Source organism: Blennius ocellaris (genome assembly GCF_963422515.1).
Source record: "Blennius ocellaris genome assembly, chromosome: 23".
Lineage (NCBI taxonomy): Eukaryota > Metazoa > Chordata > Actinopteri > Blenniiformes > Blenniidae > Blennius > Blennius ocellaris.
The window spans coordinates 1,255,714-1,279,854 of NC_137672.1; the positions used below are offsets into that span (position 1 = coordinate 1,255,714).

A 24,141-nucleotide genomic window follows, 5' to 3' on the forward strand; every position below is an offset into this window, starting at 1 on the left:
CACTCCAACTCACAAGAACATCTCACCCCGACTCACAAGAACGTCTCACTTCAACTCACAGGAACGTCTCACTCTAACTCACAGGAACGTCTCACTCCGACTCACAGGAACGTCTCACTCCAACTCACAGGAACATCTCACTCTCACTCACAGGAACGTCTCACTCCAACTCACAGGAACGTCTCACTCCAACTCAGTGGAACATTTCACTCTGACTCACAGGAACGTCTCACTCCAACTCAGTGGAACATCTCACTCTAACTCACAGGAACGTCTCACTCCAACTCACAGGAACATCTCACTCCAACTCACAGGGACGTCTCACTCCAACTCAGTGGAACATTTCACTCCGACTCACTGGCACGTCTCACTCCGACTCACTGGAATGTCTCACTCCAACTCAGTGGAACATCTCACTCCAACTCACTGGAACATCTCACTCCAACTCACAAGAACGTGTCACTCCAACTCAGTGGAACGTCTCACTCCAACTCACAGGAACATGTCACTCCAACTCAGTGGAACGTCTCACTCCAACTCACAGGAACGTGTCACTCCAACTCACAGGAACGTGTCACTCCAACTCAGTGGAACGTCTCACTCCAACTCACAGGAACGTTTCACTCCAACTCACTGGAACGTCTCACTCCAACTCACAGAAATGTCTCACTCCAACTCAGTGGAACATCTCACTCCAACTCACAGGAACGTGTCACTCCAACTCACAGGAACGTTTCACTCCAACTCACTGGAACGTCTCACTCCAACTCACAGAAATGTCTCACTCCAACTCAGTGGAACATCTCACTCCAACTCACAGGAACGTTTCACTCCAACTCACTGGAACGTCTCACTCCAACTCACAGAAATGTCTTACTCCAACTCACAGGAACGTGTCACTCCAACTCAGTGGAACGTCTCACTCCAACTCACAGGAACGTTTCACTCCAACTCACTGGAACGTCTCACTCCAACTCACAGGAACGTTTCACTCCAACTCAGTGGAACATCTCACTCCAACTCACAGGAACGTTTCACTCCAACTCACTGGAACGTCTCACTCCAACTCACAGAAATGTCTCACTCCAACTCACAGGAACGTGTCACTCCAACTCAGTGGAACGTCTCACTCCAACTCACAGGAACGTTTCACTCCAACTCACAGAAATGTCTTACTCCAACTCACAGGAACGTGTCACTCCAACTCAGTGGAACGTCTCACTCCAACTCACAGGAACGTTTCACTCCAACTCACAGGAACGTTTCACTCCAACTCACTGGAACGTCTCACTCCAACTCACAGGAATGTTTCACTCCAACTCAGTGGAACATCTCACTCCAACTCACAGGAACGTTTCACTCCAACTCACTGGAACGTCTCACTCCAACTCACAGAAATGTCTCACTCCAACTCACAGGAACGTGTCACTCCAACTCAGTGGAACGTCTCACTCCAACTCACAGGAACGTTTCACTCCAACTCACTGGAACGTCTCACTCCAACTCACAGAAATGTCTCACTCCAACTCAGTGGAACATCTCACTCCAACTCACAGGAACGTGTCACTCCAACTCACAGGAACGTCTCACTCCAACTCACTGGAACGTCTCACTCCAACTCACTGGAACGTCTCACTCCAACTCACTGCAACAAGCACGTTTCTTACAAAGGCTTAAAAGTTCAACTTCACTGGCGGTGCAGTGGTTAACACTCGCGCCTCCAAATCGAGGGTTGTCGGTTGTAATCTGTGGCAGACATTGTCAAATTTCTAACAAGAGATTAAATGCAAGTTTTCCAACCATGTAGTAGCGGGCCGTCAGGCCTTCAAGGCCTTCAAGGCTTCCTGCAGGTCGAAGAAACATATCAGAGTCACAGACTGATGTTGATATTTTGTCCACGAATACTTATTAAATAATTCCAAATGATCTGTCCGCTTCTTCTCATTGCTTCTTCCCGGCTGTGCCGCTTCCAGACACGTACTTCTACATTAAAGCTTTTGACCAATCACATTTCAGCATCCCCTGTTGTTAAAGAAATGTGCCTGAGGCCTTCAGATTCAGTTCTGCAGGCGTCTGCCGTGTAAAACTAGTGTCAGTCACGCAGCTGCTTCAACCAATAAGATTTTGATATTGAGGAGGCTGGGCCTTCTACAAGGCCGAGCATGACATCACTGTATTCAAGCCCTCTGATTGGCTTGTCAGAGAGTTCACTCTCCAGTGCTCGCTCACTGCATCGGTAGCGAGCTGCACCAACAAAAATATAGATGTGTTTAATTGATTGAGGTTTTGTCAACCTACAATGACTAAAGGAGAAGATAAAGACATTTGGTTGCAGATTTATTGTCAAAACAATTTTGAAGAAGGGCTTTTCCAAGATGTCATTGAATGCACTGCGGCACTCAGAGGGCAAGGCGTAATTTACTAGCATTCACAATAAACACAGGATTCAGGATTGTATTATTTTCAAGACCATTAAAAGCTGACGTTTGTCACCCTGCTGGACTCCCAGAAGTTTCAGGAAAAGCAGCCACTTTTTTATGCAGCTGCAGCCGGAGAAGAGACGTGAACTTGGATTGTTCTCATGTGTAATGGTATTTATTCTGGCTACATAAGCTACATCTGTGATGCAAAGGCTTTTTATACTGCATTTCTGCATGAATGTGGTTTTTGTAGCCATAAAAAAAGTTATTGAGGGGTGGATTGACTCAGACCAGCACTAGTGAAGGCCTGGGTCTGAAATGCACGCCACCACTGCAACTGTGTAGTGTGAAGTCAGCAGTAAGCGCTTCGGCCTCACAGTGAGAACTTCCTCATGGAGCTTTCCTCATGCAGTGCAACATGTCCACTTCCCCACAAACACTTGGTACATTCCGTCAGTGGTTCTCCTGTCAAGTACCAGACCCAGACTGTCTGTCAGACTGCAGACGGAGAAGCGTGATTGGTTCCTGCAGAGTATCGGTCTCCACCGCTCTAGAGTCCAGAGAGGGTGAATCTTGATGTGAGGCTTGGATGCTGCTCGGCCATGGAAACCCTCCATGAAGCTCCGCTCTGTTCTGGAGCTCCACTGAAGGTTGCATGAAGTCCGGAGGTCTGCAGCCTCTGACTCAGGAGTTTGACCTCTGTGCCCCTCAGCATCTGCTGACCCTGCTCCATTCTTCTTCTTTCCCTCACACTTGGTGGCTGACTTGCTGTTCTCCCCAATCGCTTCCACTTTCTTAAGCCCCGTCTCCACCGCACAAAAAGTAGCAGCCTAGACGGGTTTAAACCGCTCCGGTTCGCGTCTCACGACATGTAATGCAGTCTAAACCGCTCCAGACCGCTCCAAAGGCGACCGCTTTTCCGCTACCCATCCGTTGGGGTACCAGGACCATGGAACGGGTCTGAGGTTGAGCTGCTGTCTGCTGATTGGTCAGTGATTTACTACACGCCCTCAATATGTTAATGTGCCGGCTGAATCCTCTGCTGTCAGTGTGGTCAGCTGTGCTCTGGTTGTTTTTATTTTCATTTTCTTTTCTTTGCTGCTCAACTTTAGTGTTTGTTGTGAAAGAGCGGACTTGAGGCAGGGGGAGACCGGGGAGAGGGACTTTGCATCGCGTTGGAGTTTTCTGTTTGCAGCATAGCGCTGGCCGTGGCGCTGATGCGCGTCCGGGACACCGGAGTCTGGAGCTTTCGTCTCCGGCGCTGACCGCGCTCCGGCAGCTCCGCTTTCCAGAGGCGGTCAGCGTTCTGTTCAGCCGCGGTCAGTGGCGCTTTATCGCGGGGACGGACCGCGGAAGCCATGAAAAGGAGCTCGGCGCTGTGCTGCCGGAACACGGAGGCGCCGGAGCAGAAAGCGTTTGAGCAGAAAGCTCAGACTCCCGTGTCTGTGCCTCAGCCAACCGGGGGGAACGCTCCGGCCACTTGCCCCACACCCGAGCGCTGGAGTGCGGGGCAAGTCGCCGGCAAGCGGCCGAGCGACTCGCTCTCTCAAAACAAACACGGAAGTTGCGGCTGCAGCTCTCCACTGCAAAAAATGACGGCTGCAAAAAATAACAGTGCAAAGTGGAGAATTTAAACAACAACAGAGGATTCATAAGATCTACATCTGACAACGTTTTTTTCTGTTATAATGTCACATTTCTGCGGAGCTCACAAGCCCCGCCCACTTTTCATGCTCCTCTCTGCAGTGGAGACACGATCCAAAATTTCGGTCGGGGTTAGTGCTTCCGAACTGCTCCGCTCCGCCCCGCTCCGCCCCGGCACTTGTGTGCGGTGGAGACGGGGCTTTAGTTTCTAACCCTGGATTGTGAGGGACTTATCAGAGAGCATCTGATCACTTCACCACACTGGAATCCACCAAGCGCCTGACAGACACTCCTTTTTCACTGACGTTTGTAGGAGCAGTTTAAGGAAAGACAACTTTCATTTGTCATGATACAGTCATGACATATGAATTGTGACCCAGGAATGTAATTGACCATCACACCCAGTGGGGAGGGGGGGGGGGGGGGGGGGACCTTTTGCCACAGCATCCTCCCCCGCTTTCTGCTCAAAAGGTGCTTCCCCCCATGCACTCAGCCAGTCACTGATTGGTTGAAGCTCTCAGGATTTGACACCTTTGAATCCACACACTTGCAACAAAAGCATGCAAGAACCAGTTTTGCAAGAGTCTGGCAGCGAGTCTTCTCCTGTGAACACTGTGAGAAGAGCTGCTTCCCAGCAGCTCCGCTCACCCATGTGTTAGCATACAGCTAACACCAGAGGGCGCAACCAGAGGCCTTCACTCCTCCACTCCTCTGCTGACCCACCACGAGGGTCAGACCTTCCCCTGATCCAGAGACCAGCACCCAGAGTCTGATCTCCCATCAACCAGGAAAACCAACCAGTTCCTCCAGGACGGACCAGGGAAACGACGCCTCACAGAACTTCTTTGTGTTTTCCTCAACCAGCAGGAAAACCATCACAGACCTGAGCGACCAGATCCTCAGTCTGGACAAAAGGAACAACCAGGAGCTGCAAAGAAGGACTCCTGAAACATCAACTCCATCTTCTTCTCCTCAGCCTGCAGAACCAGCAACCACAGTTAGCAGGAGGTGCTAACTTCAGACCTCCTGCTCTCTGATAACCTCCATTTGAATGTAGTTTCTTGTGATCCGCCATCTTGTTTTGTAGTTCCATTACACGTCACACACACTCCCTCCACCTCTCTTTTTCTCTCTCCACACACACACACACACACACACACACACACACACACACACACACACACACACACACACACACACACACACACACACACACACACACACACACACACACACACACACACACACACACACACCCAGCTGTATATAGGTAGTTAGAATCTGTTTTATTTGTTTTCATTGTAAATAAATACAATGTTTGGAATCATACTTGCTGTTTTATTAATGAGCACAAAGGTGAATTCCTGATTAACTGTTTAGTATATCTTATGAGACTGATAGAACTGAATTGGCTATCATTTCCTGTTAAGACAGGTGGAGCTCCGAGGTTCTGATACAGATCAGATTAAATTTCAATAACATAATAACTATCTTTGATAATTATTAATCATTATCGATAGCCAACCACAACATAAATAGTGATCCATATGAGGTGAGAAATCCCTACAGGGTGTTGCTTTTATACACCCGTAGCCCTGGGAGGGGCGGGAACACCTGAGCTCAACGATTTGGAGAGTTGAGCAAATACTTCTGGCAATACAGTGTAAATCACTACCTGCACTCAACAGAATGATTGAAGATCCTGAGAGTCGTTTCTAGAACATCTTATAAAGTGAAAGATGTCCAGAGTTTTGGCCTTCAGACAAAAAGCATGACTTCGATGAAGCTGAAACTCTGGGAATAGTGGGAACGAGACCTGCCGTCTTTAATATCATCAGCAGTTACATAGACGCAGTGACATTCATCATTGTGGGTTAACTTTTAATGGACCTTGAAGGACTTTCACTGCACAGCTGAGGTCAGCAGCTGGAGAGACAACTTCCTGGCTCTGCGAGCAGCTCCAGACTTCCTCTTGGCCTTCAGCGGGTTCTGACTCGACACTTTCTTTCCTTTAGTCCGAAACCTGAAGGAGGCAGAGTGAAGAGGAGGAACAAGTCATTTCTGCTTAAAAATACTCAAAACAACTCCAGTAACTTCACAATGAGCAGCTCTTTGTTTATAATCTCGTACTGAAATGTGCTCCCAGTATCGTAACAGTGTTCCTGAGTGAACTGTGACGAATCAAAGCAAACCACATCTTTATTTTCTGTTTATGACACCACATAGAAGTGTCCTCTATCATTGGGAACTGTAGTTTCACTCAGCAGCCAGCAGATGGAGACAAACGATGCAAGTGTTCAGACAAGCTCGGACTGAAGAAAAGTTTCACAATCCCTGGATTATTGAAGCAGAAACAACTTTTGACAGAATGTGACAGTAAAATGTGACAATTTGCTTGTTTAGGTTCATATGACAGCAGTTCTGACAGGTGAGGTGTCTCGTTCACAAACTTCCATCTTTACAGGAGCTGATGGTGGACATGAGGAAGTGGAGGGGTCCTCATCAGCCACTTCCAGGGGCTGGAAGTGGAAAGGGTGAGCAGCTTCTAATAATTCCTGAGGAGGCTGAGGACATCTGGCATGTCCCCAAAGATCCTCTGCAACTTCTCCAGCTGCCCATCCTGACCAGCTGCACCACCATGTGGTACGGCAGCGCTGTAGGGTGGCGGTGGTATCGGGATTCTCCAGCCTCACCTGTTCTCCCGGTGCGTGTCTTTCTCCGGGCAGGCTTTGCGTTTGTGTCGGCGGCTGCCACAGTTGAAGCAGCCCTGGTCTGCGGCAGCAGAGCCACACGGGTGGCCGGGCAGCGCGCAGCGCCCGCAGGGCTGGCAGTGCTTCCAGGCTGAACGGGACAAATAAAAACCACGGGCATCACATTAAAGGCTATTTTATACTCGACGCGTCCGCAAGCTCCACACGGCTTCGTGAGGCCAAATTATGTTATTTCAGGTGCCACGCCCCTTCGTGCGGACCCGTTTACGCAGACGTCACCGCTCCGTGCGTCCCAAAATGTTTCTGACTAGACGGATGGAGACGTGTGGGGAAAAAAAAGGGGCAGCTGAAGAGGAGTAGGACTGAAGACTTGGTTCTAAAGACACAAAAATCATAACGCTGCACGTCCACTCTGGAAACACAAGATCTGCCTCATAGAGAGAAATGTGCTTCAGTGTCACACTTCAACAGAGGGAACATTTAATTTGAAACAATAGTTGAATGTTCCGCTCCGTTCTCCACTACAGGATCACCTGCTGGTGTCACAGAGAAGAGGTCTACTTCTTCTGCTCTAATTTAATACTGCGGTGGAAGTGTGTTTGTGATGCACTGCCCCCTGTAGGTTGAGAGCGGGAGCTGCTTGTAGTAGAAATTACACGTTCTGTCATGCTGATTCCTCACGTCTAAGTTCCTTGCGTCATGCCCGGGTGTTAAGCATAAAACAGCTTTAAGTACTCTCACAAACGCAGACAATGACAGGAGTCGTACGTACAGGGCTTCACGCATCTCTCACATGCTGAGCAGTGCTTCCACTCACGGCCGTCCTGCAGACAGAAGGAGAGAGAGAGAGAGAGAACGCCCCGTTCAACACCAGCACGGACGGTTCAAACTGATGTCTGTGACGCAGGTTGATACCTTGGAAGGGCAGAGGTTGCACTTGGTGCAGTGTTTGTTAAGGGACGACACGTATCTCTGGCACATGGAGCAGAATCTGACGGCAAAACGCTAAACTTTCACATGACAAATTCAACAAATGTGGATTTTGAAGTGAGTGAGTGAATGGCTTGGTACCTGTAGCCCTCCTCTTTGGGCAGAACCACGTCCTTGGCAGGAATATTAGTGAAGAGTCTGACAGGAGACTGCTTACGGCCCATCTTGCCATGTTTATAAAGTGGATGGTTGTCATAATCCACCTGGTTCACAACAAAACAACCTGACATTCTTATACATTTCTGGTTTGTTGTTATGGCAGGTGAATTCTTTTTTTTTCTTTACATTTTTTCTTAACAATAAACAGTGCTTAACAAAACAGAGGGGCATCTCCAGCACATTTTTCTTTCTTAGTCAGTTAGATTATTCCATTTAGTTGTCTGTGTCATACTTCTTGTACGTCCATTTCTTCCAGTTTCTCTCAAAGGTATGTCTCTTGAGTTTGAAGTAATGAGTCATATTTTCCATTGTGTAAATATCCCTGATGATTTCCAACCATTGCTCCATGCTTGGTGTTTCCACTTGGTGCCAGTTCCTGGTTAAGGCCTGTTTAATGGCAGTAAGTACAATTTTAACCAGATATTTGTATTCTTTCTGCACAGATTTGTCAGGCTTTTCCAGCTACATGACCACATGTATGTTGTAGGTCAATATATTATTAATAGTTGTATTTACAATATTCCAAAATGGTTTTCTTTCAGAACAGCACCAAATAACATGTGAATGATGTCCATCTTGATCACCAGTCTGTTGGGTTTTTAATGGTCTGCTCTTAATGTGGGGCATTATGAAGAATCTATTCAGGTTCTTCCAGCTAGACTGTCTCCATGTCAGTGAGCTGGTGGTACGCTCCTCTGCTGCAGCTCGCTTGGCTGCATGTCAAGTGTTAAAAGAGAGTTGCTGGTTTAATTCTTGCCGCAGCTCGTTCATTTCAGACTTAACATCCTTTGTGACTTGAGTGGCCAGGTCTTTTCATCTGGGGTTTCAGATCATTTATCTCCTTTCTGATGGCATCATATCTGTTAGCGAGTTAGCATTAGCAAGCTGCTCACGACCCTCGCAACCACTGCCTTTGAATTAGTTCCCTCCTTGATGTGTTTCTTCTTGCTTCTTGTTTGGACTCCCCTGCTCATTGAATCCCAGTGAACAGCGTTCTTTTATGGGTTTTAGGGGGTCAATTTTCAACGCGCTATAGGGAGAAACAAAAGTTCACGCCACCGACCCGTAAAGTGAGCCGGTGACTTTTAACTGCGAGCTAAACTAGGAATATGATACCTGGTAGTCCAGCATGACCAACGAGGGGAGACAGTCCAGGATGCGAGGCTCAAAGAAGTATGGGAAGACCCACATCACGGGCATGACAGTGTCACTGCTGTCTGAAACACACACACACACACACGAATGGGATTCAACCTTCAAACGTTGCCCAACTGACCGACCTAAAATGAGCGATGGAGTGCCAGATCTTCTGACCAAGTTCATTTCAAAGATTTTAAAGATGCCATAGATCAGCACAGGAGTCACAATGTCACCACCACTGGTGGGCCAATTGATACAATAACCACTGATCACCACCATCCATTAACACACTGCCCCATCATGTCTTATTAATACATGTTACCAGAAAGTTTCTTTTCATTGGGAGTCCTAAAAAAGACCTGAAGTTAACTTTGGAGTAATAATCAGATGGTTTGGGTTCCAAGAATTCTAATGTTGATTTTGATAGCATTCAAGTACAAATATTCTCGGCTCAATTAAATGAGGATCATCTACAGTGACACTGACCGGAGGGTTGCAGCTTCCTCCACGTCTGTGATATTAGAGAGAAACTGTTGGCCAGAGGCTTCACCAGGCCCCCGAACGGAGGGTCTGCCACCATCGCCACCTTCTCGCCTCCAGACTCGGCGAGGAAGGCCTTCAGGATGTTGCTGGATGCCTGACAACAAACATGTCAGTCATACAGGGGCTGACGGTGACAAAACTTCATTCCACTGAGCTGGAAATTCCACTTCAGTCTCACCTCTCCCCCAAAGAAGTGATGATTGAACATGTTGTAATGGCAGAACTCATCCTGGCTGTAGAACTGGGCGTATCTGAAACCCAAACAAAACATCTTCACAGACTGTTTCCTCACGAGCGGGTCTGGAGGTGAAGAACAAGTTCAAACTGATCAGCTGCATGAACAAGCCAGGTAGCAAACACACAGGGGCCTGATGTGGTTTCCAGGTAACAGGGAGGTGGAAGAGGCAGGCTGAAGCCTGTAGACTACAAACACGCCCTCCGTGCAACTGCAGTCTGCACATTCCTCACAGCAGTAACGCAGCGCAGCGCAGAGCAGAAGGTAAGAACCCAGTTTGTGAACCCAGAAGAACAAGAACCTTCAGCAGTGACGTCAGCCAGCTGCCGAAATTAATGCTTTTTCTGCAGGACTGTTCATACTCTGATAAGAAGCTGGAGAGTTTGTGTCCGAGCCGCCATGTTGGTCTGGTTTTGACTGCAGGAGCTGACAGCTTTGAGTGATGCGTTCAGGTGCATCAGGACATTTTAACGAGCTGAGAGGCTCAGACAGTAGCGATGCTACAAGCTAAATATGACTGATAGTGATTAGAGAGCTGGAACACGTCAGAGCAGAAGTTTCAGCAGAGCAGCTCCGACACAGTTCCACCAGGACACTTGGAACAGTCCAGACTAATTTCTTCTTCTAGAAGGAGCTGGACGAAGGAAATGACGTCATTTTGTTGGGCAGGACTCTGTAGTACTGCCCAGCTTTCTTCTTGATCTTATGGAGGATGAATCGGCCTTTACACCTTGTTGGATCTGCTTTTCATCAAATGGTCACGCTTTAAGCAACATGTAACAAAGACCAAAGATAAAAGTGGCTGGATTGTTTGCATGCATATTATGTCAAACTTGAGGCATTTAAATGACAGAACCCTCCAATTTGACTTCTCGTACCTTACATTTTTTTTATATATAAATATATATAGCAAAAACTGATAAAGATTTGACTTTTTACAGAAGTATGACATAGAAGCTTTGCTTTACTTTCACAGCAAGTCTGTTGTTCTGATCGGTCCTCAGAAATGTCAGAAGAGTCTACTGGAAAGTCATTGGACGGTCACATGGCACAGAGTGGTGCTGTGGCGCCCTCTGCAGGCATCCACAGTCTGCTGCAGGAAGGCCTGAGCCTGGCGCCACTGGACTCCAGTGAGAGCAGAGCAGTTCAGCCCTTCCCGCGCTCTCCAAAACTCCAGAGGAAGGCGCCCAAAGCAGCACCGCCCTCTCAGGTGAGAAGCTGAGATGGAGGCTGGAGTCTGGCTCTGGAGGATGGCTCAAGAGCAGGGGTAGGGAACCCTGGTCCTCGATGACCTGGATGAAAATTGTTCAATGTCTCCCTGCTCAAACACACCTGAGTTCTCGCGATGAAGCTCTGAAGGAAGCTGGATAACTGTCAGCTGTGTTGATGTGAGGACACATTGAAAACATGCAGGGCTGCGGCCTTCCAGGACCAGGGTTCCGGACCCCTGCTTTGGAGCCTAGCTCTGGAGCTTACAGGGGTCTGGCTCTGCCGCTGGTGCAAACTCATTCAGGAAAAAAATGTTGTTTGATTGGTCAGCTTCAGGTTTGTGGAGTTTGGATATTTATCTGGGCTCATTGTTTCTCAAGATATTACAGCCTCCTGCTGTTCCAGATCTGCTGAGGATGTTGGTGCCTGAAGGTTATAGGTCTTCTGTATTAACCTCAGTTTCTTAACTGCAACTTGAAAAAAGACTAGTAAAAGATTAGAAGGACATGTTGTTTACTCGTGGTGTAAAATGTCAACAGGAGCAGCTGATGAGACAAATAGAGGAGCTGCAGGCTGAGAGGTCCAGGACTGAGGCCCACATCCAGTCTCTGAAGAAACGTCGAGCTGATCTGTCTGTAGGTTGCCGGCTACACAAACTGCTCTGAGGAGAGGTTTCTCCGTCCTTCCTCACAGTGCCACGTTTCTGCTCCCACAGAAAACCACGGAGGTGATGAAGCAGCACGTTCGCGAGCGCTTCGAGAACCTGCACCGCGTACTTCAACAGGACGAGCAGGCCGTCCTGGACTCTCTGGAGCTGGACCTGAGACGGACCAGGGCCAAGCTGGACCAGGTTCTGAAGGACTGGGAGCAGCACCAGGACCAGGTCTGCAAAAGCATCAGCAGCACCCGGGAAGTCCTGAGCAGGAGCCCTGAAGCCAGGGAGGACGGCGAGGTCTGGACGCTGCCCGATGTCCACCATCTGAATGTGGAGGACGTCCTCTGTCGTCTAACCAGCTTCTTCTTCTGTCTCTTTTTAACCAGTGTCATGACTCCCCCAGTCCCAAAAAGCCTGGCGCCTCAGAAGAGGACATCAGACTGAACGAGGAGAGATTTGAGACACTTCTGAAAACACTGTGGTCTGTGTCCAAAACCCTGACAGCTCAGCTGCAGAGGAAGACGCTCCTGCTAGGTACTGACACCCCTCCTCTTCCTCAGCATACTCTTTCTAAGCGTGAAGCTTCCTCAGCATGCGGAGGGGTGTTTGGTACCAACGGCCCTCCTCTTCCTCGGCATGAGGAAGTATAGAACCTTGGTGGCCAACCCGCAGCTAAATCTAAGTAAATCTAAGCCCCGACCTCCTGCATCAAAGCTGAGAATGCTTCTACTAGACTACCAGCACAACAATCACATCTGTGACTCTTACCGGTCTTTTGTCACCGTGTCACTCAGTATCATCTTGTCCATAAAACCATTAAGTTTGTCCTCCATACAAGCGAGAGAGAGTGAGGAGTGGCAGTTTCTTTCCTCCCTGTTATGAGTGGGTGTAGCCCTTCAAGTGATGCAACAGGAGGGAGTGCCGCAGGCGGGAGGAGGGAGTGCCGCAGGCGGGAGGTGGGAGTGCCGCAGGCGAGAGGTGGAAGTGCCGCAGGCGGGAGGAGGGAGTGCCGCAGGCGGGAGGAGGGAGTGCCGCAGGCGGGAGGAGGGAGTGCCGCAGGCGGGAGGTGGGAGTGCCGCAGGCTAGAGGAGGGAGTGCCGCAGGCGAGAGGACGGAGTGCCGCAGGCGGGAGGTGGGAGTGCCGCAGGCTAGAGGAGGGAGTGCCGCAGGCTAGAGGAGGGAGTGCCGCAGGCGGGAGGAGGGAGTGCCGCAGGCGGGAGGTGGGAGTGCCGCAGGCGGGAGGTGGGAGTGCCGCAGGCGAGAGGTGGGAGTGCCGCAGGCGGGAGGAGGGAGTGCCGCAGGCGAGAGGAGGGAGTGCCGCAGGCGGGAGGTGGGAGTGCCGCAGGCTAGAGGGGGGAGTGCCGCAGGCGGGAGGTGGGAGTGCCGCAGGCGGGAGGTGGGAGTGCCGCAGGCGGGAGGTGGGAGTGCCGCAGGCGAGAGGTGGGAGTGCCGCAGGCGGGAGGAGGGAGTGCCGCAGGCGAGAGGAGGGAGTGCCGCAGGCGAGAGGAGGGAGTGCCGCAGGCGGGAGGAGGGAGTGCCGCAGGCGGGAGGAGGGAGTGCCGCAGGCGGGAGGAGGGAGTGCCGCAGGCGAGAGGAGGGAGTGCCGCAGGCGAGAGGAGGGAGTGCCGCAGGCGAGAGGAGGGAGTGCCGCAGGCGGGAGGAGGGAGTGCCGCAGGCGGGAGGAGGGAGTGCCGCAGGCGGGAGGAGGGAGTGCCGCAGGCGGGAGGAGGGAGTGCCGCAGGCGGGAGGAGGGAGTGCCGCAGGCGGGAGGAGGGAGTGCCGCAGGCGGGAGGTGGAAGTGCCGCAGGCGGGAGGAGGGAGTGCCGCAGGCGGGAGGAGGGAGTGCCGCAGGCGGGAGGTGGGAGTGCCGCAGGCTGGAGGAGGGAGTGCCGCAGGCGGGAGGAGGGAGTGCCGCAGGCGGGAGGAGGGAGTGCCGCAGGCTGGAGGAGGGAGTGCCGCAGGCGGGAGGAGGGAGTGCCGCAGGCGGGAGGTGGGAGTGCCGCAGGCGGGAGGTGGGAGTGCCGCAGGCGGGAGGAGGGAGTGCCGCAGGCGGGAGGAGGGAGTGCCGCAGGCGGGAGGTGGGAGTGCCGCAGGCTAGAGGAGGGAGTGCCGCAGGCGGGAGGAGGGAGTGCCGCAGGCTGGAGGAGGGAGTGCCGCAGGCGGGAGGAGGGAGTGCCGCAGGCGGGAGGTGGGAGTGCCGCAGGCGGCAGGTGGGAGTGCCGCAGGCGGGAGGGAGTGCCGCATGGCGGGAGGAGGGAGTGCCGCAGGCGGGAGGTGGGAGTGCCGCAGGCGAGAGGAGGGAGTGCCGCAGGCGGGAGGTGGGAGTGCCGCAGGCGGGAGGAGGGAGTGCCGCAGGCGGGAGGAGGGAGTGCCGCAGGCGGGAGGTGGGAGTGCCGCAGGCGGGAGGTGGGAGTGCCGCAGGCGGCAGGTGGGAGTGCCGCAGGCGGGAGGGAGTGCCGCATGGCGGGAGGAGGGAGTGCCGCATGGCGGGAGGAGGGAGTGCCGCAGGCGTGAGGAGGGAGTGCCGCAGGCGGGAGGTGGGAGTGCCGCAGGCGAGAGGAGGGAGTGCCGCAGGCGGCAGGTGGGAGTGCCGCAGGCGGGAGGGAGTGCCGCAGGCGTGAGGAGGGAGTGCCGCAGGCGGGAGGTGGGAGTGCCGCAGGCGGGAGTGCTGCAGGCGGGAATGCCATAGGCGAGAGGACGAGGCGTCCTGCTGGTTCAACATCGCAAAGCAACACAAGAGACGCGCAATTTCTTCTGCTGACTTGATATTGTTTTTGCGACGACTTTTCCTTTGATGGAAAGTCAATACAAAGGGAGCAGTTGTGTGATTTATTCATTTTTAACTTTACACTAAGAAGCAGGGCTCTGTTCGTGTTTATTTAAAAATAAATTTTGCATATTTTGTTCATGGAACAGTTTATAGTGCGGTTTGATTTTAGATTCACATTGACAGGTTCATATTTTAAGAATTGCTAGAAATGTGATGTTTCACTAGAAACATCCAACCATAATGAAGAGAAGAGGAGCAACTTGTGACCTGAGCCAGACTCTGCACACAAACCCTGAAACAACCAGCACACCTGCACTGTGACCACGATGAGACGAGTCAGCAGAACAAACCACAAGCTAGATGTAGAAGCTAACAGTGGAACTCTCTCCTTGCAGACTGGTCCCGGGTTGAGGTCGACAGACAGACTTGCCACCCGCAGGTCTCGGTGACCCGTGACGGTCGAGGCGTCTGGTTCTCCGACGCCACTCGGTCACCCTCGGAGCGGCCGCTGCAGTTCGATAAGGTGTGCTGTGCTCTAGGCTCCGGCCCCCTCACCGCAACTCAGAGCTACTGGGAGGTGGACGTCCACTGCTGCGCCGCCTGGGCTGTGGGCGTGGCCTACGCCTGCCTGGACAGGAAGGGCCGCGACAAGGGCGCCAAGCTGGGCCGCAACAGGAGCTCGTGGTGCGTGGAGCTGCGGCGCGGGAGCCTGTCTGCGTGGCACAACAACCGGCACGTGGCGTGTCGGGGGGCGGGCCAGGCTGCGCTGGGGCGGGTGGGCGTGTGGGTGAACTACGACAAGGGTCAGCTGGTGTTTTACGACGCGGACGCCATGGCCGTCCTGCAGACGTTCTCTGCGGCCGTGACGCCGGTGTTCGACCGGGCTCACCACCAGTTCACAGAGCCGCTGTACCCGGCCGTGTGCTTCCTCAGACCAGAGGACCAGGTCTGGCCAAACCACCTGCACTTCTGTCGCTTCGGGTCTCCATGACGGTCCAACATCCACCAGACTGCGTCCAACATCCACCAGACTGCATCCAACATCCACCAGCCTGCGTCCAACATCCACCAGCCTGCGTCCAACTTCCACAAACCTTCCTCTAACATCCAACATCCACCAGCCTACGTCCAACATCCACCAGCCTGCGTCCAACATCCACCAGCCTGCGTCCAACATCCACCAGCCTGCGTCCAACATCCACCAGCCTGCGTCCAACTTCCACAAACCTTCCTCTAACATCCAACATCCACCAGCCTGCGTCCAACATCCACCAGCCAGCGTCCAACTTCCACAAACCTTCCTCTAACATCCAACATCCACCAGCCTGCGTCCAACATCCACCAGACTGCGTCCAACATCCACCAGACTGCGTCCAACATCCACCAGACTGCGTCCAACATCCACCAGCCTGCGTCCAACATCCACCAGTCTCCGTCCAGCGTCCACCAGCCTGCGTCCAACGTCCACCAGTCTGCGTCCAACTTCCATCAGTCTGCGTCCAACTTCCACCAGCCTCCGTCCAGTGTCCAATGTCCACCAGCCTGCATCCAACATCCACCAGCCTGCGTCCAACTTCCACCAGACTGCGTCCAACATCCACCAGGCTCCGTCCAGCGTCCAACTTCCACCAGTCTGCATCCAACTTCCACCAGCCTGCGTCCAACATCCACCAGCCTGCGTCCAACATCCACCAGTCTGCATCCAACTTCCACCAGCCTGCGTCCAACATCCACCAGCCTGCGTCCAACATCCACCAGTCTCCGTCCAGCGTCCACCAGCCTGCGTCCAACGTCCACCAGTCTCCGTCCAGCGTCCACCAGCCTGCGTCCAACATCCACCAGTCTCCGTCCAACATCCACCAGACTGCGTCCAACATCCACCAGACTGCGTCCAACATCCACCAGGCTCCGTCCAGCGTCCAACATCCACCAGCCTGCGTCCAACTTCCACCAGTCTGCGTCCAACTTCCACCAGTCTGCGTCCAACTTCCACCAGCCTCCGTCCAGTGTCCAATGTCCACCAGCCTGCGTCCAACATCCACCAGCCTGCATCCAACATCCACCAGCCTGCGTCCAACATCCACCAGCCTGCGTCCAACTTCCACCAGACTGCGTCCAACATCCACCAGGCTCCGTCCAGCGTCCAACATCCACCAGGCTCCGTCCAACTTCCACCAGTCTGCATCCAACTTCCACCAGTCTGCATCCAACATCCACCAGCCTGCGTCCAACTTCCACCAGACTGCGTCCAACTTCCACCAGACTGCGTCCAACATCCACCAGCCTGCGTCCAACTTCCACCAGTCTGCATCCAACTTCCACCAGCCTGCATCCAACATCCACCAGCCTGCGTCCAACTTCCACCAGACTGCATCCAACATCCACCAGCCTGCGTCCAACTTCCACCAGTCTGCGTCCAACATCCACCAGGCTCCGTCCAGGGTCCAACATCCACCAGCCTGCGTCCAGTGTCCAATGTCCACCAGCCTGCGTCCAACATCCACCACCCTGCCTCTAACATCCACCATCCAGCTTCAGCTGGTCCTTGGCCAGAGCAACAACCCCTGGATACTGGCTCAATGAGTTCTCGTCATCTCCGGTGGAACACATTGCTTCCTGGCTCTTCTTATGGTCTCGGCAGCCCAGTTCCAAATTAACATTCCTACTACTTAAAGACATTGACGGCACAAAATCCCAACCAGACTCTTTATCCAAGACCAGGTCTCCTGAAGCTTTTTCTATTTAGTCCTCAACCCGAGCCTGCCGTTTCAGTTCGCACCATACTGCGCTCTCACAACCTTGGAAACGGTCTCTACTGGCAGTTTGCTTCCTTAACCCTGCAGATCAACCACGATCTCTTTAGCATATTTACTTCCAATCATCCAGTATCTGTATGGAAAGAATCCCAAACCATAGTTTACCAGCACCTTCTGTCACAGCTGGTGCGAATGGAAGAAAGTGATTCACCACAGACAACACAGATTCATCCACCACAGAATTACAGAATACATTTTCTCATGTGGAAATGAATGTTCATTTGTTTAATTACAAATTATTAAAAATTTTACATTTAACATTAATTTCTCAATATGTAACTTTAGCAAATATATCAGAACACCACCCAACTCTTTGTATTGGAATGTCGCAGCTGTTTCACAGATTTCTTCAACATGCAATCCCTTCACTACTGTGCCGTGTTTTCTTAATAATGCACAAATTAAAACTCAGCTCCACGGCCTTTCCCCTCTGGAAACATTGTGTGACGAGGCAAACAAGTTGAAAAGAATCTCTTCATCCTGTCTTAACCAGGTGCTTCTTCGGATTAGAGATATTCCTGCCGCTGGCCTCTCACTTCACCTCACAAATATTGCAGTGTACTCTGCATCGCATTGTAAAGGTGGAGCTGTATGTTCTCAGTCATGTTGCTTCGTTCACCGCTGCAGCCACACATCACTATGCTCAGATTTATGTTGTGTTCAAGTCCAGCTGAGGAAAATTGCCTACTCTCTACTCCCTCAGTCACAAGGATGCGTTTAGGTACCGAAAACTGGTACCGTTTTGATTTGATGTATAATCGGTACTCTGTAGTACCGATGGAATTCAGTCGGTACCTTTAAAGCCCCGTTCCCACTGCACTAAATGTGCCGGGATGGAAAAGGACGGTTCGGCTTTTCATGTGTTTCTACTGCAAAACTTGTGGACTGTACCAAAAGGTTACAGTTTTCCATCGGGGTACCCAGCACTACTAACGGGTCCGATTTTGAGGATCCATCTGGTGATTGGTCAGTGATTTACGACATGCCTGCCAATAGTTGAATATCTCCCCCTAGCTAAGACTACTGCAAGGTCACATATCTGCGGTGCTCCCAATCATTTTAATCATTGTCTCTGCAGTGGAACCACGCAGCAGGTCTGGGTATGGGCACGCTTTGCCGTACCACTCTGTGATGTGTGACATCACAGATGGAATGGAGCTTAAAAGTACCAAATTCATTCCCATCCCTACATGAGGCCAGAACCAGAGAACATGAAGAGATGAAGACTGATAGATGACATTTCTTAGAGCCTGTGGTCAAAGCAGGATGTTTGCACATTGATCTGCAGCAGTGTAAGAATCTCACCTGAAGTCGATGTCCAGCAGGAGACTCTTCATGGGCTCATGCTTCTGCTCCAGGTTCCTCAGCTTGATCAGTTCCTGCAGTCTGACCAAGAAATCCTCACAATGACATCAATTCCAAATAAAACCGCAGTGTCTGCTGGTAGAAGTGTGAATTAAGTGGTAATAGTTTGAATGTGATGAACAAACATCCGTGACCGAGAGGAAGCATCACAGAGCTCCGTCCTTCAGTTGTGGAGACTCTACCTGGGTGTTCCCACACACAGCAGCTTCCTGTAGCCGCCAGCAGCCAGCGAGTCCAGCAGGAAGCGGGCGCTGCGCTCGGTGAACAGGTACTGGGCCTGGCTCTTCTTGTTGTCCAGCGGGCGCAGCAGCAGGCTGGGCCTGCGCAGCTGGGCGGGCGTCACCAGCGAGGTGGAGTGGGAGGAGTGGGAGGCCAACTGGGCCGGCGGCAGCAGCAGCTGGCAGTCCGCACAGAACCGCTTCTCGTGGAGGGGGAGGCCGCAGAACTGCAGGAACCTGGAGGACACAGAGGGATGTCATGCTTCTCCACCTCCGCCTGGATAGCCTGCAAGTTTGACTTCTGCAGCTCGACTCCACCAGAGTCCAGCTCTTCATCTATTCTGAGCCCAGTATTTCAACTTACACTCAACTCCATCAAGTTCTATTCACAAAATAGAACTGCCATTCTAAAAATGCATTTTAAATTCAATTATAATAATCTGAAATAAAATTCTATCATAAATTGATATTCTATATATAGGTCCTTTTATTTTGAAATGTATTCAGAGAATCAAATCCTAAAGCTGGTTCTGATTTATAATCTATTCTTATTTGTATTCTGCCTTACTCTAATTGTAATTAACACCATTGTGTCATGTAAACTATTTATGTTTGTGTTCTGACCATTTCCATTATTCTCAAGACTGCATCAGAATGAAATCCTCTTGTAATTAGTTTCTTAATATTTCTATTTTGATTCTATTACAATTTGTCCCATCCTCTTCTACCATTTTATTTTGACAACTTGCTTTTTATTGTATAATACTAGATAATGGCTTTATCATTTTTTTTCTAAAGAAATTCTGGAAATATTATAGTTTGTGTATATTTAATGTAAAATAAATTGTAATTTCACATTGTGAGTTGATTTAATTTTTCCATTGTACTGTAGCTTTGTGAGATACACTCATAGAACAAGAAGGAAAATACCGCCACTTTTCTACTGTGCTATTGTTAAATCTCTGTGGCTGCAGTTTATCGGGACGCCAGTAGAGGGCGCCGGGGGCCACAGCAGACCACCCACCTGGTCCAGGACTCCTGATGGCTGGTCCCGGGCCTCTTGGCCTGGTTCTCTGCTTCTCTGGCCAGCAGCCGGGCCTCAGACACCTGTGGCACAGAGGATTCAGTGTCAGTGTGTCGTCTGCACCCAGTTATTATCGCAACCCTCGTCTTTAACTCCTGTCTTAAGCATCTTATTAAACATTCTCACAAACTGTTCTCAACTGCTATTCAAAAATGCTCCATTTATCCAGAAATAAACTGAAAACTGAGCCCATCTGGAAACATTTGACCCACAATGCATCATTACATGGAAACATTCTCTGTGAATTTGCACATTCATGATCATTTCTAAGGAGTTCAAAGTACGGCTGGGCGATTTGGCCTCGAAACAAAATCTGATTTTAAAAAATAGTTGTTTTTTTGGTTAAAAACATTTCTCAATGCACTTAAAAATGGCTGCATACATTTTATATATATAGTCAAAAGTGCGACTTTACTGCTGCAATTGTCCTCAGAGTTAAAATGCATATAAACCAGTGTTTCCTCTCGTATTTGTTTCTGTAGCGGGTTGAGGCTCTCCTGAGCTTGGAGCTTGCATTCTAATGCATTACTTATTTAAAAGCACATAACTGAACCAATATAAATATATATACATGAGTATAATATATACAACGAGGTATACAAAATAAATATGAAATAAAATGTAACTTCAGAAGCCACATACAGTCAGTTTCATCTTGGACTGGTAAAATATTGCAAGAATAACCTTGGAATTTTCACTTGAACGTGTTTCTTTGTTGTGGCCACAATGTATGGGTTGAATTCTCCAAAAATCCCACAATTAGTAGTAAAAATTACAACAATCTCAACATAAAGTCAAACGTAATGAAACATTCGGAAAAAAAATATCCTACATAACCACCTGCTTGGTGGTTTCTGGAGCTTTAAGCAGCCGGTTTTGGTCCAACGTGACTTATGTTTGACTGACGTAAACGTCACACAGCGCCCCCTGCTGGAGGCTGTCCCTCATTACGGTGCGTTAACAGCAAAAACCTCAGTGCTTGAATATTTGACAAGCTGGTACCAGACCAGCGGTAGTGCAGGATTTGTGTCAATTAAAAATAATAATTGGAAAAAAAAAAGGTTCAATCTTTAACCAGGTTTAAGCAAAGGTGTAAGAACAGAAACCCAAAGGACTGATAGAACAAAACTCAAAACATTTTTGGGAAAAAAAAACCATAATTTGCACAATGATAATCGATTTTAGCTACAAATTTGATAAATAGATTAAATTGGATGTTTTTGGCCAGGATCTTTTCATTGAGTTGAGTTACAAACACTTTGCCATCGCTGGCTTTGAATTAATAAATCCAATCAGAACAGACAAGGTACACAACTCTTTGAAAGGATGGAAATTAAAAAAGAAAAAGAAAGAATGTGAATCTCAGAGAGGTTGTTGGCTTTCAAGTGAAGCCCAAGTTAAGCCCGGTTCACACGGCAGGATAATGAGGCTGATTTTGGCCCCGATTCTCTCCTTCCGACAATCTTAAAGACGCTCAGATCATCATAAGATAACCTTATCAGATATTCCTGCCGTGTGTGGTGTGTTAAGACTGCTCTCGTGTCTTCAGAAGGATGTCGGGACCGCACCGATCTGAGATCGGGGGTATTCACCTTGTTGGATTGGTTTGGCCCGAGTTCTCCCCGTGTGTGGTGTCCTCTGAGGGGAAGACGCTACGAGCCTGTTGACTGTGACGAGTAGCCAATCAGAAAGCCAGGTGACGTAGAGGCGCCGGACCAGAAGCGGGTGGGAAAACAGTTGTCATGACGAACCAACGCCTCTTCTTTTTAAAATGTGTTTTTTTGGGGGCAAAACACACCACAAACAATCCCCATTGCATCCTCTTCATCCAATAAGTTTGTTGACTCTGGAATCATGTTTGATCTCGCAAGGTTTCCCAAGATTTCCCGTCTGATCTGGGGATGTTTGCGAGTGAAATCGACTCCTGTGTGGTGTGTTGTTGTTGCTGAGTGGCTGCACACCACACACAGTACGACCAAAACTGTTAAATCCGTGATTATTTATCGCCGTGTGTGTGGCCTCTCGGGTTTGGGAAATCTCCCAACAATTGTATAATCCTGCTGCGTGAACCGGGCTTTACGTTTTATCTGCTCTATTACATAACAGTGTTTTAGTCCCTGAAGTGGCCCTCCAGAGGGCAACGTTTGCAAAACACTTCCAAAATTAAAGGTTCATGTCAATAGTTTTTCTGCATAATGGAGGATTCAAAATGTTTGTGCTGCTCACTATTTAAAAATTAATCGATACACACATTAAAGTAAACGATGTGTTTGATCATAGGAACTGCAATTCAGACTGTCTTCACTTCTGGGGTGTCAGTCCAGGTATGTGGACTATTAGTACAGTTGGAAAACCTCTTGGATGTGAATTTGGCAGACTATAAGGCTTTTAAATAGTGAAACATGTATTTATTGTGAATTAATTGCAATTGAGTGCAGTTTTCATTCATACTTGAAACGGTCTTTGAATTTGCACTGCTTGGAAACATTTTGTCACACTTCAGTCTTTTGTGACATGTACATTGAGCATAGAGATCACAATCACCAATCATGAATATATGATGCAATAATTTGCAGCCTGGCATAAAGGTAGATCATGTGTAAAAGCGATTGCTTCTCGCAGATCATTCTAAATTAATACAAACTGTACACGAGTTGGGTCTTGTCGAGAAATGGTAGTTCTTTTACCATGCACGTGATCATTTTACGGTTTTAACCCGAGTTTCTGCAGATGTGTTATGTGCTGGTTTGAATGGAGCTGTGTGGGTCGGAGCTTGTGTTCAAGTCATGAACTGTCAGTGAGATGGATCATCCTCGTCTCCACAGAGCTGACCTTGTCATCTTCCCACTGGAAGAAGCTGCAGTCTTTTCTGTCCCGACAGGCCGAGCAGGCAAAGAACCTCCTGGACTTCTCTTCTTTACACACCTTCTCAAAGAGCAAGGTGGGACCTGGAGTGAGAGAACACACACACACACACACACACACACACACACACACACACACACACACACACACACACACACACACACACACACACACACACACACACACACACACACACACACACACACACACACACACACACACACATTACAGGTCAAGTAATGAACACAGACATCAAACTGCGCATGTAGAAAAAGCCACCCTTGTTAGTAATGTCATCCTTTTTCCAACTCATTCACTCATCGCAGCGAATTATATTCTGTTATGCATATAATCCGAATCCATTTTAATATGATCCTTAGTTGTTTTAATTGTATAACCCATTTGAAGGTTGCCACATACACAAAAAAGGCTATACAGTCTTAAAGCAGCCGGTTTCTTAGCGGAGTTCGGTGTCGCAGCACAACGTGAATCCTCACCGTGCGGGCAGGAGGGCGCCTTCTTCCCTTCCTCTGGAAGAATCACCTCCAGTCCTAAAATGTCTCCGGGAGCCTCAGCTTCTTCCATGTCGACTCCAAAACACTCTTAATTCAGTACTTACTAAAACCCGGCAGCACGAGTACCCGTCGCATGCACGCTGTCTTCAGGTCGCAGAGTTGTGACGTCGGAGGACAGCGACGTCACACAATAATCCAAACAAACAAGGGCCGCAAAATGTCATATAATGTTTCAAATATCAGGCCGAGGGACAAAACCAGCCCAAACCGGTTTGACAATCATGTTCAAAATAATACACAAAATATAACATTACTACAGTTAAGGATGTTCCCAAAACAGTACTTTAAGTTTATAACGAGGTGAAAATTAATAAGTCTGAGTTTGAAAACAATACTAATTAATATAATTAACGTGTAGTAACCATGGAAGTGTAAAAATATTGATTCAGGTTAATTCGGGAGTTCATTTAATCAACTACAATAAAATAACTATATATAGTTTTAAAGCCGAACTGCTGTTTTCATCCAAATGAATGAATGATTTATTTTGATTAAAGTTAAAGTGCAAAAAGTAAATTTTGGGCAGTTTATAGTGCACACACACACACACACACACACACACACACACACACACACACACACACACACACACACACACACACACACACGCACACACACACATATATTTTTATTATTTTTTTACAATTTCTGTAGCTGAAATTGGTATAGGCTGAAGCCAAGGCTTATTTTGCCAATCCCTACCCTTAAAATACCCTGCAAAGTAAACTGAAAAAAAAACCCA

General features: G+C 49.5%; 2 protein-coding genes across 2 annotated transcripts; one reads left to right on the top strand and one right to left on the bottom strand.

Annotated features, from left to right (window-relative positions):
- Positions 1-5,875: 5,875 nt before the first annotated feature.
- zcchc4 (zinc finger, CCHC domain containing 4) lies at positions 5,876-23,466 on the bottom strand. Its single transcript, XM_080518874.1, has 13 exons — positions 23,322-23,466; positions 22,792-22,907; positions 19,900-19,982; positions 18,840-19,112; positions 18,598-18,678; positions 9,786-9,858; positions 9,551-9,701; positions 9,041-9,141; positions 7,847-7,968; positions 7,691-7,766; positions 7,548-7,599; positions 6,758-6,905; positions 5,876-6,087 (listed from the first exon to the last, which is right to left on the bottom strand). The coding sequence occupies exons 1-13, from the start codon at positions 23,407-23,409 to the stop codon at positions 5,967-5,969; spliced, it is 1,485 nt and encodes a 494-aa protein (XP_080375000.1). The 5' UTR covers positions 23,410-23,466; the 3' UTR covers positions 5,876-5,966.
- LOC308146905 (E3 ubiquitin-protein ligase TRIM62) lies at positions 10,866-15,493 on the top strand. The gene is made up of 5 exons (XM_080518876.1): positions 10,866-11,052; positions 11,591-11,686; positions 11,767-12,003; positions 12,093-12,240; positions 14,872-15,493. The coding sequence occupies exons 1-5, from the start codon at positions 10,888-10,890 to the stop codon at positions 15,465-15,467; spliced, it is 1,242 nt and encodes a 413-aa protein (XP_080375002.1). The 5' UTR covers positions 10,866-10,887; the 3' UTR covers positions 15,468-15,493.
- Positions 23,467-24,141: the final 675 nt, after the last annotated feature.

Coding starts and splice junctions, on each gene's coding strand:
- LOC308146905 (XM_080518876.1), top strand. CDS start 10,888: ATGGCACAGAGTGGTGCTGTGGCGCCCTCTGCAGGCATCCACAGTCTG. Junction 11,053..11,590: donor AAGCAGCACCGCCCTCTCAG/GTGAGAAGCTGA, acceptor AAATGTCAACAG/GAGCAGCTGATGAGACAAAT. Junction 12,241..14,871: donor GAGGAAGACGCTCCTGCTAG/GTACTGACACCC, acceptor CTCTCCTTGCAG/ACTGGTCCCGGGTTGAGGTC.
- zcchc4 (XM_080518874.1), bottom strand. CDS start 23,409: ATGGAAGAAGCTGAGGCTCCCGGAGACATTTTAGGACTGGAGGTGATT. Junction 9,142..9,550: donor GAGGAAGCTGCAACCCTCCG/GTCAGTGTCACT, acceptor TGTGTGTTTCAG/ACAGCAGTGACACTGTCATG. Junction 7,969..9,040: donor TGGTCATGCTGGACTACCAG/GTATCATATTCC, acceptor GTTGTGAACCAG/GTGGATTATGACAACCATCC.